Source organism: Aspergillus japonicus, assembly GCF_003184785.1.
Source record: "Aspergillus japonicus CBS 114.51 unplaced genomic scaffold BO86scaffold_26, whole genome shotgun sequence".
NCBI classification, from domain to species: domain Eukaryota; kingdom Fungi; phylum Ascomycota; class Eurotiomycetes; order Eurotiales; family Aspergillaceae; genus Aspergillus; species Aspergillus japonicus.
The window spans coordinates 247,660-263,496 of record NW_020291663.1 but is presented as its reverse complement, the minus strand read 5'-3'; the positions used below and the strand labels follow the sequence as shown (position 1 = coordinate 263,496).

Here is a 15,837-nt window from a genome sequence, read left to right as displayed (position 1 = left end):
TTGTCGGTGGCGACGCCTCAGACTGGACGGTAAGTCAAAGGTCATCCATCCAGTTTGGGTTTTCAGCCACCCCAGCCGCACACGAGGAAATTGCATACCCCTCCTAGCAAGAAAACAGAAAGGGGGCAAGCAAGCCCTGGGAAACCTTGAGCAGGTCTTGATCGCCGGCGGAAGTGGCATGGGCAAAGTGGTCAACGTCACCATTTTCCCCCCCAGCATGGCTCATTGTGCCAAGGTGAATTATATGGTCAGGTCTTTACCCATGCTGTGAACCTGGTAGGATATCGAGTAGTCGGGTCCATGCGAAGAATGACCGAATTGGACTGTTGGTGTCGTACGTCTGGTCGTGTCGCGTGCTTGCCCTTCGACGCAGAGGTTGAGATCAAATTGGTCGCATCACTATGGCATACTCTGGTGGCTGTGGCGGGAAGGGATGTAGGGGTAGAAGGGGCCCCTCTGAGCAACAGGCAACCTATGAGGATGATTGAATTTCAAAGTCTTTTAGTTGGTAGGCATGAATGACTAAATGCCAATCCCAGTGAAAGCCAGGAATGCACCACGTTTCTGAACGCATAGGACCTCGTAGATAGATTACATCGACGTAATACACGATACTCTCCCAATCCAGCACATCTTCAGCACATCCTCTGCGGTATCTGTGTTTTCGGCGCCTTCTCCATGAGGCGTGACATGCAGGAGCCGACGAAGGATTTAGTCCTGGCAGCTGGCAAGAGGCTGGACTCGACTTGGTTGCCACGTAAACGGGGCCCGGTGATAGGGAACGGTCAGATATTCAGAGACAGACAACGAAGCAGGCAATCGCGAAAAGGTTTCGGTTTATCTTTAGTCAGGATTTGCGGAGGCTCGGGCTGCCCTCTGCGATAACACCCAGCCGGGTTATCTGCTCCAATCCCGGTTGTGGGGTGGCTAGCTCTTAGCCAGGTGGGCCTTATCATGGACTGTGGACCATGCCCCCGCGGGGCAAGCTCATCTATAAGAGACGTCGGATACTTCCCACTACCTTCCGTTGATGTACTGTAGGGTCATCAATTCGGAATGTGCGAGCATTGACCATTTTGTCCTTACCAGAACTCATCTATCTTTCAAAAGAATATCTCGACCATGGCCGAGAAGAAAATCAGGACTCCAGATGACATTGAATCATTTGATCCTGCGGCCGCCCACGAAGCGCTGCAGGAAGGCAGTGTGCTCAAACACGTGAGCAGTACCCATGATGCCGTTTTTGGTGAAGTGACTGAGGGTGGACCCAATTATCGTAGCGTGAGTTCCGTCAGAACAAGACCTCCTGAAGCTCACTCACTGAATTGAACGTGGTTAGGTGGGATGGCTTGGGACCGTTGCCTTGATGCTGAAAACCCAGATTGGCCTGGGGGTTCTCTCCATCCCCGCAGTATTCGACACACTTGGCCTTGTTCCGGGAGCCATAATCCTCTGTGTGGTCGCTGGAATCGCTACCTGGACCAGCTATGTAGTGGGTGTTTTTAAGCTCAACCATCGCGAGGTCTACGGGATGGACGATGCGTGCGGCTTGATGTTTGGGCCGGTTGGCCGCGAGGTCTTTGCTGTTGCATTCTGCCTATGTAAGGTCATCCATTGTCTAGCGGACCAGCTGGTTGAGGACTGACTGTGACCAAGATTGGATCTTCGTTGCTGGATCTGGGATCCTCGGCGTCAGCATAGGTTTAAACGCGGTTTCCTCCCACGGAGCCTGCACCGCGATCTTTGTCGTGGTCGCTGCTATTGCTGGATTCTTCTTAGCCAGCATTCGCACCCTGGGCAAGATTAGTTGGTTAGCATGGCTAGGATTGGCCTGCATTCTCGTCGCAGGTGAGTCGAACCCGGAGTTTACCCCTCCCCTGGGACTTGTACTGTATCACATACTGACCGTTCCTTGAGTTCTTCTGGTGACCATCAGCGTCGGCATTCAGGACCGGCCTTCTTTGGCGCCCCAGGTTGGCCCTTGGACCTCGGACTACAGAGTGACCAACTCGCCCTCATTTACTGATGGGGTATCGGCCGTCTCCTCCCTGATTTTCGCCTGCTCCGCCACGCCGGCCTATTTCCAACTCGCCGCCGAGATGCGCGACCCCCGCTTTTTCACTCGCGCACTGGTTGTCAGTCAGACCTGCTCCACCGTTCTCTATCTGGTGGTTGGGATAGTGGTGTACTACTACTGTGGCTCCTACGTCTCCTCGCCCGCCCTCGGGTCCGCGGGCCCGCTCATCAAGAAAATAGCCTATGGGATTGCATTGCCAGGTCTCCTGGCTTCCACCACCATTGTGCTACATGTGAGTCGGATCCACGCCGTGGCTCGGACTCGTGCCACTAACAGAAACCCTAGCTACCAAGCAAGTACATCTTCGTTCGTCTCCTTCGTGGTTCGAGGCACCTCACCTCGAACTCCGTGGTTCACTGGTGTACCTGGCTCGCGTGCACCCTGGGAGCGTCCATCATTGCGTACCTGATTGCCAGCGGCATCCCGTTCTTCAATGATCTCGTCTCGCTCATCGGTGCACTGCTGGGGACCTTCCTCGCATACCAGCCGACGGGATGTATGTGGTTCTACGACAATTGGCACTCGCGCAGCCGCAGCGGGAGATGGATGCTCTTGGCCACCTGGAGTGGGTTGATCATCGTGGTCGGCTGTTTCATGACCGTGGCCGGCACCTACGGGTCGATCGTCAGCATCATTGACTCCCTGAGAGCGGACGGTGGCACAAAACCTTGGACTTGCGCGGATAATTCCAACTCCTGATCCTTCTCTGATAAGGATGAATTCACTACTCAGGCTGCTAGCGTATTCAAGTGGTGGAGGGATATGTAGGATCGTCCCTTTGACTTCCGGACACCCGGATAGAGTTGCGTTTGTACATACATGGACTCGGTCGAGTCTTTTTCGCTTGCGTTTGACTCCTTGTTCTTCCACTCAGCCCAATTACTTAGTCCTTCGCACTCCGGGTTGGCCGTGAAGTGGTATGCTCATGGGCAGCGGTAATAGGGGTCACGACCGCTTTCTTTGCAGCTAGATTAGAGTGCGCCAGGGTGTGTCAGGACGGCCAGGAAGTCACCCGACAATCACTCAATCATCGCTCAAGCAGCTGAGAGCCTGATGCTTCGGGCCGTGGCAGACAAACCTGTGGTCGAGCACGCTGGAATGCACCTAGGTAGTCTCAATTGATTAGATCTCGAAGGTTCTCATGAGCTGTATGGTAGCACGTCTGCACTACCATTCCGAACATAAACTACCTATCTGCGGGCCAGTGTTGTTACCTATATGGAACCTTTCCTGCATGACTGTTTATATGGAAGCCTCTGCTTCTTCTAACTATCTAGCTGCAAATAATACTCGATCAACAGAACAAAATAATGTTTAGCAAGAAATCACGACATAGTTCCTGTTTATAAGATTATAAAGGTCTTTTTGACAAGTTTACCGACAATAGGACCAAGAAACTCACCGTCTTAAGCCATCCTTAGTAGAGTATAATCTCACCGTTGTGTCCGAATTTATCGTTTCTGGTTCAATCAAGACAGCTATACACATATAAGGTACCTAGGAAAATCAAACCAGTTTAAAATGAAGATTCATATTGATAGTTAAAGCCTTATATAGAACAAAGTCATCAGTTAGCTGTTCCCCTCGCTCACCAATCTCTCCTGCTTAGCGATGGTATTAACTTGGCGGGATGGCCGGGCAGACACAACCTCGCAGCTATCGTGGGCCAACGAAGAGGGGCATGGAGTGGTGGTATATCACATCTCTTGCCCCCGAAGTCCTCCACCGTTCGCGCAATGCGCACGAGAGCCTGGACCGTCGCCTTCTTGACCGAAATGGCGACGGCTATAACGGTCTATCGTGGGCCATTTTCTTACTACAGTGAGGCACCAAGGAAACACTCTTTCAAGCGGAACTCGGCAACCACGTGGACAGGCATACTGAAGCTCAAGAAGCGATACGTGGTGATAAAAGTGGATTGCATCGAGGGACCGAAGTGGAACTCCTGCTAGGATACATATACCTCTGCAGAAAGATGCTGCTTGGGGCTAGCCCCCCCCCCCCTGGAGACCATAGCTATTTACCGATCAGCATGGTACGCAAGGACGCTCCGATCCGATATCGTAATGTCTAAATGTACGCGATAGCGCCGTCCACTCCGGAGGATTGCACTGTTCGAGAATCTTCTTTGTCCCAGTTCCACCGAAAACCAACAAGGAAGAACAAAAAGGAGAGGGAGGATTGGCTAAGCCGGTTTCTAGAGCCCTCACTCCCCTACGCACTACCTTACCAATCTATTTTATCCGGTGTTTTCCGGACTGGTCAGGCCGAAACTTGATGTTTCAGAGAGCATCGCTGAATACACATGTCAGATTATTTAAGGAATTCTCAGATTGTCTTATACTTTACGTGGTCTGCCATCCTTGTGTATTGCTGTGGTACTCTGTTGTCAAGAGGATAGGTCTATCATGACCAGGAAGTGGGGTCTAGTTTAGATTTGATGCTTTCTGAGATTTACCTTCTTCCAGAAGACTAGAAAAGAAAATTGAAATAAAGCGCACCCCCCCCGTTTCCGTGTGAGGGACTTTTCCAGCGAAAGTACATACAGTACTGTTCCTGCTCCGTTACGGGTACTATGGAAAAAGAATATGCAAGTGGCATAAACCGCTCGCTACTATACTTGTTAAGCTGTTCTAGACTTATGTATTGCCCCAACGGAGCTAAATAGTATACGGAGTTCTATCTATGCTTTGAACCAGTGTGTTTACTAGGTTGATTAAATATTGATTCTAGTAAATCATGTGTGTGATGTGTATATGCGTGGTGGGTCTTGTGAGTGCCCGAGAAATCGGCATGCCGTGCCGGATTCACACCGGCATCCCGTCTTGGCCCGGAGACCCTGAGTGATTAATCTTTGACTAAGGAATTCGTAACTCAGTCTGTCAGGATGAGCAATCACGGCAGCAGACGTTAGATTGGCTAGGTATCATGCCCAGGCTCCACTCTTATACGGGGCGTCCCGTGCGGTTGAGGTTGTTAAGGCTTGATTCAGCAAATGGTCAGTCTTACCAAGCGTGCAGGATGGCATTTCGGAGGTGGTGCCTGCAGATGAGTTCGATAAGGTGCTTTGTGCATGTTAGGCACGTAATTGGTCTTGGGGGTTCGTGTATAAAGAGACGTGCAGACCTTGACATCTGATCGTGCTGTGTGTCTATCATTACTTCAATCTACCGCCAGGATGCTTCTTCCCTCTGTTGCTCTTGCGGCTTTCTCGCTAGGCGGCGCAGCCGCCAAAAGCCATGCTGGCTTGCCCGCTCACTATGATTTTGTCATTGTCGGTGGTGGCACCAGTGGCTTGGTGGTGGCCAACCGCCTCTCGGAGATGAGCAATGTCACGGTGGCGGTCATCGAAGCCGGCGAGTCCGCCTTGAACAACTTCAACGTGTCGAATGTTATGGGCTACAGCACCGCATTCGGAACCCAGGTCGACTGGGCCTACCAGACTGAGAACCAAACCTACGCAGGAGGCCTGCAGCAAACCATTCGTGCGGGAAAGGCTCTGGGTGGCACTAGCACCATCAATGGTAGGTTCTATCTTCTTCAAAACTGACACAAGTCAAGAAGAACAGGAACAACGTTATGTACTGACCAACTCCCTCGCCTAGGAATGTCCTATACTCGGGCCCAGGACGTGCAGATCGATCTCTGGGAAAAGTTCGGAAACGAGGGTTGGAACTGGGAGACCCTGTTGCAATACTACAAAAAGTCGGAGGGCTTCCAGGTGCCCACCAAGGACCAGATTGCCCATGGAGCCAGTTACAACGCCAGCTATCATGGCCTGCACGGCCCTCTGAAGGTCGGCTGGCCCACCTCCATGACCAACAGCAGCGTCTTCTCCGTCCTGGAACAGACCTTTGCGGAGCTGGGCGTTGAGTACAACTCAGACTCGGAGGGAGGCCAGATGGTCGGATTCACCGTCCACCCTGACACCCTGGACCGGGAGATGAACGTTCGCGAAGACGCCGCCCGCGCCTACTACTGGCCCTACGAAGCCCGCTCGAACTTGAAGATCATCTCCAACACGCGCGCGAACAGGGTCATCTGGGCCAACCACACCCAAGGCGAGGAGGCCGTTGCCGTGGGCGTCGAGATCACCAACGAATACGGCACGCAAACGATTTACGCCGACAAGGAGGTCATCCTGTCGGCCGGTGCGCTGCGCTCGCCCGCCATCCTCGAGCTGTCGGGCGTGGGCAACCCGGCCCTTCTCAGCAAGCACAACATCCCCGTCAAGGTCAACCTGCCCACCGTCGGCGAGAACCTGCAGGACCAGACCAACAACGCCCTCACCTGGGACGGCGTCGACACGCTGACCGGCCTGGCCACCTTCTCCGTCCTGCCCTCGGTGAACCAGCTTTACGGCGAGGACAACGCCACGGCCCTGGCCACCTATGTCAAGTCGCAGCTCGCCAGCTACGCCCAGACCGTCGCCAACGCCTCGCACGCGGCTGTCCAGGCCGCCAACCTCCTGGAGGCGTTCGGGCGCCAGTACGACCTGATCTTCGAGGACCAGGTGCCCTACACGGAGGTCGTCTTCTCCCCCAGCGGGCAGTCGTTCGCCATCGAGTACTGGCCCCTACTCCCGTTCTCCCGCGGCAGCGTCCACATCCAGTCCGCGAACGCCTCCGACCTCCCGGCCATCAACCCCAACTACTTCATGTTCGCCCAGGACGCCGAGGCGCAGATCACGGTGGCGCAGTACATCCGCAAGGCGCTGGCCACGGCTCCGCTGAGCGGGCTGGTGGGCGAGGAGGTCTCCCCGGGCCTCGAGGTGCTTCCGGCCAATGCATCCAGCGCGACGTGGACCAAGTGGATCGAGTCGACCTGTAAGGTTTCCCTACTCCCCCCCCGTCTTTTGAACAGCGATAAGCATCCCCTGCAGCATCACCGCTAACTTTACTATGAAATCAGACCGAACCAACTACCACCCCGTCGGCACGAACAGCATGCTGCCCCGCGAGAAGGGCGGCGTCGTCAGCCCCGATCTCAAGGTCTACGGCACCCGCAACCTCCGCGTGGTCGATGCCTCCGTCCTCCCCTTCCAGCTCTGCGGGCACTTGACCAGCACTCTGTATGCTGTTGCTGAGAGGGCTTCCGACCTCATCAAGGCAAGCTACTAGACTGGGAAGGTGCGTAGTGCGTGGTCGAGATCGCCAAATCATTTTGAAGCCCTCGAAACCGCAAGATGTGTGAAGCATCAAGCTGCAGTTCCCGTTCGTGTTGTCTGGCATGTTATTGATATCGTTCGAAGCATCGGACAAATGTATAAATAGATAGAGAGGAGGGTTGGTTGCCTTTGACCCTGCCGGACAAGAAAAGCATTGCAGATAGATCGATAGACTTTTTCTTCTTCTTTCGAGTTTCAATTATTGTTAGATATCAATGTATAGATCATTCTCGTCCCAATCACGTGCTATCTCGAATTTTGTGGTAGTGTGGATAGACATTCTGGGTGCGTAGTCTATGAACAGTGTTTGGGATCTCTACACCGATGCTTCCTCTATACTTCGCCTTGACGACAACACGGATTTCAGTTATACAGAAGAAGATAGATAGGAGACTGTTTCACAAATGCAATTCTCATCGCCACTCGCTAAGAGATATTTTATCATCAGACTTTGGGTCGTTCCGAGTACTACGAAGACAAAATATGACTAAGGGGGTGGCCAGGACTGTCCCTCACCCTCAACGACGAGAAAAAAAAACCCGCTTGGACCGAGCGTGACAATCCAGATCGAGCGTCGAAAAGCTTAAACGAGGATCTAGATACCGCCGCTGTGGTGCATTGATGTCATGACCGCCCATCCGACGGATACAATGAGTTTCGGCAACGTCATGCGGATATACGCCCGGCTTTACGGATATGGGATCGAAACTCAACCAGACTTTATAACACGGATGTCTACCTCCCCCGGTCGCGAACCTGCAGTACAGAATCAGTACCTAAACGGCCTAGACTGAGAATCGCCATGATCGAAACGATCCGCGACACTGGCATTGGCAAGCTGGTGCGTCTGTTCAGCGGCGGCCGCCTCCTGCGCTTCCCCGAGGAAGAAGATCCGTCCCGCTGGACCACCTACGTCAAAGCCCTGGAGGAGATCAAACCCGAGCAATCCGAGATATCGGGCTCGGACTATGATAGCTACGAAGAAGATCTCGAAGCCTATGGGTTGTATACGGTGATGTCGCAGGCGTCTCGGGTGGGCAGAAGGACGTCCACCGCCACCTCCGCCCCTGCATTACCCTCATCGGCCCAGGGCGGCAACCCTACCATCATCACTTGGGGACCGGATGACCCCGAGGTAAGCAGCTTTCATACATCAATTTCCCCCTTGATATGTCATCACCTTCTGACTGACACGAACAGAACCCCCAAAACTGGAGCATCCCGAAAAAGCTCCTCGTGAGCTCCCAGATCTGGCTCCTCACCTTCGCCATCTACATCGGCTCCGCCATCTACTCGCCGGGAATCCCCTCGGCAGCGCAGCACTTCGGCATCAGCAGCGTAGCTGCCACCCTCGGGCTCACGCTCTTCGTGCTGGGGTATGGAGTGGGCCCGATGCTGCTGTCCCCGCTGTCCGAGCTGCCCGCCGTGGGCCGCAGCCCCACCTACGTGCTGACGCTGGTGGTCTTCGTCTTCTTCAACTTCGGCGTCATCTACGCCCGCAACCTGGGCATGTTCCTCGCCTTCCGGTTCCTGACCGGGTTTTTCGGGTCGCCCGCGCTCGCCACGGGCGGCGCCTCCATGGGCGATATCTGGAGCCCGCGGGCCCGCGACTACATGATCGCCGTGTGGGGGTGTTTCGCCATCTCGGCCCCGGTCTTAGGGCCACTAGTCGGCGGGTTTGCGGCCGCCGCGAAGGGGTGGACCTGGACGATCTGGCCGCTGATGTGGGTGTCGGGTTTTACTTTGGTGGTGCTGTTCGTGGGTCTGCCGGAGACGTACGCGCCGAATATCCTGTATCGGCGGGCGGCGCGGGTGCGCAAGATCACCGGGGATGCGAATTGTGTGTCGGAGTCGGAGCTGGAGTTACGGAGTGTGAGCAAGAAGGTGCGTTTCTCCCCTCTGAGCTCAAAAAAAAAAAACAGTCGCATCAAGGTCTCTAATCCTCGGCCGAAACAGGACCTCCTCTTCGAAGCCCTAATCCGCCCCTTCCAACTCAGCTTCCTCGAGCCCATCGTCTTCCTCCTTAACCTCTACATCTCATTAATCTACGGAATCCTCTACATCTGGTTCGAAGCCTTCCCCATCATTTTCGAAGACCTGCACGGCTTCAACGCCGGCCAAAACGGCCTCGCCTTCCTCGGCATCCTGGTCGGCACAATCTGCCTCGCGATCCCGGGCTACTTCTACTGGAAAGCCCACCACCAGATCCGCTACCTCGACCGCAACGGCAACCTCCCGCCCGAAGCCCAGCTGCCCTCCGCCTGCGTCGGCGCCGTCTGTCTGGCCATCTCGCTATTTTGGTTTGGCTGGACCGGCAACTTCGCGAGCGTGCCCTGGATCGTGCCCATCCTGGCGTCGGGGCTGTTCGCCGTCGGCGGGTGTCTGATCTTCAACAGCATCTTCACGTACGAGGCGCACGCGTACCCCAAGTATGCAGCGTCGGTGCTGGCGGGCAACGACTTTATGCGGTCGAGCTTCGGGGCGGCGTTTCCGCTGTTCGCGACGGCCATGTTTCGGAATTTGGGGGTCGGGTGGGCGTGTACGCTGCTGGGGTGTTTGGCTGTGTTGTTTGTGCCGTATCCGTTTGTGCTGTTGAGGTTTGGGAGGAGGTTGAGGTTGGCGAGTCGGTTTGCGAGGCATGATATTTGAGGGGTTTTTTTTAGGTGGGCAGTTGGGTTGGGGGCTTGGGGTGGTGGGTTTGTATCTACGTTTGAGTCGTTAGTGTTGAGTTAGATGAATGGTAGCTAGAACTAGGCCACGTTACTGGTTGCGAGAAGGGGTGTAGAGAAACAGATCTCCTCGAGGGATAGGATTCATACCTCTCCCTCCTTCATTCGTAGACAGATGAGTGAATGTGGAGGGATATTCATGACGATGATTGCGGGCTGATATCGGGACCCCTGGTGCGCCACAAGCAGATTCGCTGGGCCTCCGGGGTCCAGGAAACCTCATGTATATGACGACGGCCTGCGACAAGGGTTGTGGTTTGCCGGGTTGATGCGTCAACGATCCTCAGGCGGAGGTATTCCCCGTCGTCTTCCCCCGAAACTGTCGGATCGTCTTTCGCTTTCTCCCGTGCCACCTGTTCGGGTGTCTTCTCATCTGCGCTGGTGTGTGCAATCATCGCGCCGGTGGCCTTCGTTTAGAGGTCACAATGGGCTTGTCCCAGTCCACTGGTGTGATGGAGTATGCCTGGCCGCCCTCGTCGACCGGCAACACGTATATGGCAAAGCTGGTGCCCGGCAGGTGGCGATCTGACTTGAAGGCGATGGTTGCTCCACTCGGAGTCTATTGGACCTGGTCGTCGTGGAAGAGGCGAGCGATCACCTTGTGACTGCTGTTCTCCTTGCCCGCTTTCGCGATTCAGATTGATGAGGTGGCATGCTCGCTGCTCTTGCTGAATGCTTGGAGTGTATAGGTGATCTTGGTACCGTCGGGCAAGATGGACAGGTCCCGAGGGACTTGGAGGACGGCTAACGCCTCCCAAATTACCTCAGGCTTGTGCTGTAACTTGATAACCATTGAAACTTCGACTGAGTGCATGTAATGAGTGAGTCTCGGTGGTGGCGGAAGTCCTGAGGATAAATAAGACGCAGGTTGTCCGAGCGATGGAGTTTCGTTGCCTGTGTCGTTGAACATCGAATATCGCTGACTACAGTAGTTCTAGCAACAACGGGACTAGTGTTCATTTCCCGTAGACTAATGGTTAAGCATCGAGGATTATGAGCTCGTCATACGCTAGGCTTGTTGCTATCTAGTAGCGCCGCACTAACTGCCTGCCAGATCTATATAGCCTTGGTAAGGTACGAGAAGCCCGCAAAAATTGCTTCATGAAGTGATCAAGAGCTTGAGAAGCATAAGACACGGACTAATGCGTCCAGAATTCAATATGGTCCCATATGATTTGCATCTGTACTGTATAGCGGGAATCAAGCTCATTGTGTGGAGGTAGATATAGATTAGTATTCCAAGCAAGGTATTTCTCCTTTGGTGTGCAAATGTGAGGAACGATGACTTGAAGAGATGAAGCACATACCTAGGGCAAGAAGCAGTCACATCCCACCGCCCGGCAGAATTCTGCAAGTGGAGTAGTCTTGATGCCCCATGGCTCAGGCCGCACTTGCTCCCTTATCGAATCGCCTTACGTGATTCCAGCATCGCTTATCACTCCTCTTCCCTCTCTCTGTATACAAACGAACCGTCACTGCTACATTACCTCCGCCTCTTCTCCACTGTACGCGTCTCCGTTGAGAGAGGAAGAGTCGAAGAAGCTCCCACCTCAATGCCTGAGCTGCGCTGAATGCCACGCGATGGACTCCAATAGCTCGAACTCTCGCGTCTCGGTGGCCTGTGAAACCTGCCGCAGACGGAAGCGCAAGGTAAAGCACCTAATCGGCCTCCGTACCAACGAAATCTCCTCTTGATGAATGAGTCACAAGTGACCAGTCGCATCAGGCTGACTGGCAAGCTCTTACTAGTGTGATGGGATGCGCCCCGCTTGCTCCCTGTGTATAGCCAAGCGCGCAGCTTGCCAGTACAATGCCGAGAAGCGCAATAGGTCTGCACTCCCCTTCAACAGTCTCCGGCCCCGAATTTAACAAGTTTTTGAACCATGACAGGCGCAGGTTTGATGCAGACTACGTGAGGGGCCTAGAAGATCAGATCGCAATGCTCAATGATGCGCTGCACCGATCCCAACCCGTCGATGCCGTCTCGTTCACTGAGGACGTTCCACCGGAACGAAACCAGGCTTGTGCGAATGTTGACGACGATGCTGCAAGTCCTGCTGCTGTTACCTCTGCGATGCCGGACAGCATGGCCACTGCGATTGAAGACGTCAGCGCCTTGATCTGGCGTATGAGTATCGAAAGCAATGGAGAGGAAGCTTTCATTGGGCCGTCAGGGAATTTCTGTTTCCCTGTCGCCCATCGGGAGGATATGGGCATGGGTGGACAGAAGCATACGCCTCCTACGAGCCTCACTGGCTCAGGTCCTAAAGAAGATTCCTTTGGCTCTGGTCGGACGGACATACGAGATACTAAAAGTTACCTACTCGATTTGTTCACCCAATACGTTAACCCCATTCAGCAATTCATCGACACTGAGACCCTGAAGAAGCTGCACGGCAGTCACCTAAATGCAGACCTCACACTAATCAAGACCGCTGCCTTGGCAGCTGGCGCACTCCACGCGGATGACGCCAAGAGCAGGGCAGTTGGCGAGGAGGCTGCAGCCGTGGTTGATGCCATGGTCATGCAGCACTGTCGGGAATCGCCGAGTGTGTCTACCGTACAGGCTTTATCTATCATGTGCTGGCGGGAGCTAGGAATGGAGGAACACAACATGGCATGGATGTACAACTGTGAGTGCTCTTTAATTCGATAACTCGCGGGGCTGTCGCGTCTAACAAACTATGACCTGGAAAGCAATGTGTGCGAGCATGGCGCTACACTTAGGCCTACCGGTGAGCATGACGCAAGAGATTGTGGTGTTTAATTCCGAGCCCGTCAATGTACACCAAGAGCCGGATACTCATCACATCCGGCTGAGAGCGCTCTGGTCGTCAGTGTTCATGGATCGGTACGTGAGAGGCAAGCCTGCGATGGAAAGCTTTACAAACTGATGCCACCGAGACAGAATCGCGACATCTCTTCTGGGACGCAATTGCATGCTCCCATGGAGGCGGATCAAGACCCAGTCCTTTATCAGCACCGTTGGTTCCGCACCTTCTCTAGACGAGCTAGCCTTTGACCATCAATGTCGCCTGTGGTTCATCCATGATCAACATATGGATAGAATGTACGTTCTCGGTCTAGAACCAGGATGAGCTTAGAATGCCCACTCATTTCTGCTGAACATCTAGCTACTCGTTCGAATTTACCAGCCTAAGCAGCGCCGAGAAGTCGCGTATCCTGCTTGATGCGCGGGAGAAGCTGTACGCCTTTCGACGGCAGATAGACGCTCGAATGCGGCTGGGCCGGAGTCAGGTAGTCCTGCCCTCCATCATCTACCTCCACATCTCGTACCACATGTCGCACATCCTCATCCACCGGCCGTATCTCAAAGAAGCCACCCAGCAAAGCAGCATGTATCAGCTATGCATTCGGGCCATGTCCACCGCTGCGGCGTCGATCGTGCGACTCCTCCGCGAGTACCGCAAGGTCGCACCGCTCGACCACATGCCCCCATTCGTGGTTCATAGTGTGCTCACAGCCGCCGTGACGCACCTCTGCAATGCGACCTCGACGCATCAAGGCCTCCGAAGCGCGTCGATTGCGCAGTTCCGGGTGTGTTTCCAGGCCCTGTGGGTCATGCAGCAGCGGTGGATCAAAGCGAGGCGCGCGATTCGTCTCCTGCGAGAGCTAGCGCGCCGATGGCAGGTCATGGCGGCCTTGCCCTTGCAGCACGGTTTTCCTGCCTGTTCTGATCCGAGAGGGGAGGTCTCAGAAGAGGAGCAGCTTGAGTCAGGATGGCTGCCCATGGAGGAGACTCATGAGGAGGAGGACACTCTATTAGACAGTGAAGAAACCAAGACCGGCAGCATATTTACCGACATCCTCCACGAGGCCGGCCTCGACTTCTTGGACATGACAGACTACCAGCAGAATTCTTTCGGGGAAGCAGCATAGCATTATTCTCAATTAAACTTCAGTCTTCGACTCGTTGCACTGAGACATATCCGACTTGATGGGTTTTCTATCATACAACATTTCTTTCAGACGAAGCTAAAGCCCTACGTCAGGTATACTTTCAAGTTCTCAGCCCGCTCCAACACATCGAGGGATCCAAGTCTGGAATTGAGGAGCATATCCGCCTACGGAATGGTGTATATCTATTCTCTTGCAGGTACTTAATCGTATTGATGGAGCCAAGAAGTCATTTTAATACATCAGCTGCAAGACCGAAGTAGTCTGACAGTTCGCCGAGATGCGGGCGGGGTAAAGCGGCGGAAGATAAATTCCGCCTCGATAACTTCCCCAAGATAACGTGAATCTGATAACAACTATCCGACTGCGACGGTGCAACTGTCACAATAATTGATTAATCAATGTTATCACGGTCACTCCTCCGATTGCGCTGCATGATTCTTATAAGCGAGGATACTCAATTGTTCCAGCGCGGAAGGCTTTGAGTCTCCCCTGCTCTACCCAAACATCCAGAAATCCAGCACCACAACAATCTCACAATGCGCGCCCCTGCCGCCTCAACAGTCCGCGTCGCCGTCACCCAAGCCGAACCAGTGTGGCTGGATCTTGACGCAACAGTCGCGAAGACATGTACTCTCATTGCTGAAGCCGCCAAAAACGGCGCGCAATTGATCAGCTTCCCCGAATGCTGGATCCCGGGCTATCCCGCTTGGATCTGGTAAGACAAGCCCTTCGCCCTGCCCTCCCCAAGCCCTGCAAACAAATTGGCACTCAACCTGACACAAGCACTCCTGCAAATCCGCAAAGGTCCCGCCCCGTCGACATGAGCCTTTCATCTCTGTACATCCAAAATTCCTTGAAAGTCGACTCCCCGCAGATGGCGACGATCCAGCGCTGCGCCGCGGAGCACAAGATCGCCGTGGTGCTGGGGTTCTCGGAGCACATCCACCACTCCCTGTACATCGCGCAGGCGATCATCGACTCGGACGGGAAGATTCTGACCCTGCGCAAGAAGATCAAGGCCACGCACATGGAACGGACCATCTTCGGCGACTCGTTCGGCGACTGCCTCAACAGCGTGGTCGACACCACCGCCGCCGGGCGCGTGGGCGCCCTCTCGTGCTGGGAGCACATCCAACCCCTCCTCAAGTACCACACGTATGCGCAGCGCGAGCAGATCCACGTCGCCGCCTGGCCGCCGCTGTTCGACGCGGATGATCAAGAGGAGTGTTTGTACTCCATGTCGCGCGAGGGTATTTCTCCTTCCCCCCGCAATCCGCCCCTCTCCATTCTCATTCGTACTGATTCTCCCTGGATCGGTTTTTGGATACTTCACAAGCTCGCATAACTAACACCACGAATCAAATGCAGGAACCATCGCCCTCGCCCGCACCTACGCCATCGAGTCTCAGTCCTACGTGCTGCATACTACCGCCGTCCTCAGCCAGGCCGGGATCGACAAGATGCAGACCGCCACGGGGAGCATCATGAGTACCCCCGGAGGCGGCAGCTCAGCCATCTTCGGGCCCGATGGCCGGCTGCTGTCGGCGCCCATCCCCAGCACGGAGGAGGGGATCATCTACGCGGACCTGGACCTGGATGGGCCCATTCACCGGACGAGGGCCTTTGTCGATGTCTGTGGGCATTACAGTCGGCCGGATCTGCTGTGGTTGGGGGTGGGGCCGCGGGATGGGCGTCATGTAAGGGAGTAGCTCATGTAAGGGAGTAGCGGTGGATCTTGATGGGGTGGGGAGGAGTGGTGGTCAAGATTATGTACTGTACTGTAATACAGTCTTGCTTTTATTCTCCAGGCTTTGCATGTATCCTGTATAGATTCCTACTTCCGCTCTGCTTTTCTCGCCTCTACCCTATGCGAGGGTTGAGCTCTCATTCTGCCTCCGTCTCTACGTCTATATTTCCTTTTGCTGGCAACATTCAAGAACTAA

General features: G+C 54.5%; 5 protein-coding genes across 5 annotated transcripts; all 5 read left to right on the top strand.

The window, feature by feature from the left end:
* Positions 1-1,122: 1,122 nt before the first annotated feature.
* Positions 1,123-2,776, top strand: BO86DRAFT_313754 (putative amino acid transporter (Mtr); the record flags this gene model as incomplete). Its single annotated transcript, XM_025668023.1, has 5 exons — positions 1,123-1,281; positions 1,340-1,542; positions 1,640-1,848; positions 1,918-2,309; positions 2,363-2,776. 5 exons carry the CDS (start codon positions 1,123-1,125, stop codon positions 2,774-2,776), a joined length of 1,377 nt encoding a protein of 458 aa, XP_025527420.1.
* Positions 2,777-5,255: 2,479 nt separating this feature from the next.
* Positions 5,256-7,197, top strand: BO86DRAFT_313657 (GMC family oxidoreductase; the record flags this gene model as incomplete). The annotated part of the gene is made up of 3 exons (XM_025668017.1): positions 5,256-5,601; positions 5,683-6,903; positions 6,989-7,197. 3 exons carry the CDS (start codon positions 5,256-5,258, stop codon positions 7,195-7,197), a joined length of 1,776 nt encoding a protein of 591 aa, XP_025527419.1.
* Positions 7,198-8,046: 849 nt separating this feature from the next.
* BO86DRAFT_430918 (MFS transporter) lies at positions 8,047-9,893 on the top strand (the record flags this gene model as incomplete). The annotated part of the gene is made up of 3 exons (XM_025675741.1): positions 8,047-8,379; positions 8,445-9,128; positions 9,201-9,893. The coding sequence occupies 3 exons, from the start codon at positions 8,047-8,049 to the stop codon at positions 9,891-9,893; spliced, it is 1,710 nt and encodes a 569-aa protein (XP_025527418.1).
* A 1,661-nt stretch (positions 9,894-11,554) lies between these two features.
* On the top strand, positions 11,555-13,873 carry BO86DRAFT_313742 (Zn(II)2Cys6 transcription factor; the record flags this gene model as incomplete). The annotated part of the gene is made up of 6 exons (XM_025668022.1): positions 11,555-11,623; positions 11,723-11,802; positions 11,864-12,606; positions 12,671-12,824; positions 12,882-13,043; positions 13,108-13,873. The coding sequence occupies 6 exons, from the start codon at positions 11,555-11,557 to the stop codon at positions 13,871-13,873; spliced, it is 1,974 nt and encodes a 657-aa protein (XP_025527417.1).
* Positions 13,874-14,430: 557 nt separating this feature from the next.
* On the top strand, positions 14,431-15,603 carry BO86DRAFT_456473 (carbon-nitrogen hydrolase family protein; the record flags this gene model as incomplete). Its single annotated transcript, XM_025677167.1, has 3 exons — positions 14,431-14,609; positions 14,699-15,144; positions 15,263-15,603. 3 exons carry the CDS (start codon positions 14,431-14,433, stop codon positions 15,601-15,603), a joined length of 966 nt encoding a protein of 321 aa, XP_025527416.1.
* Between the last annotated feature and the right edge of the window lie 234 nt (positions 15,604-15,837).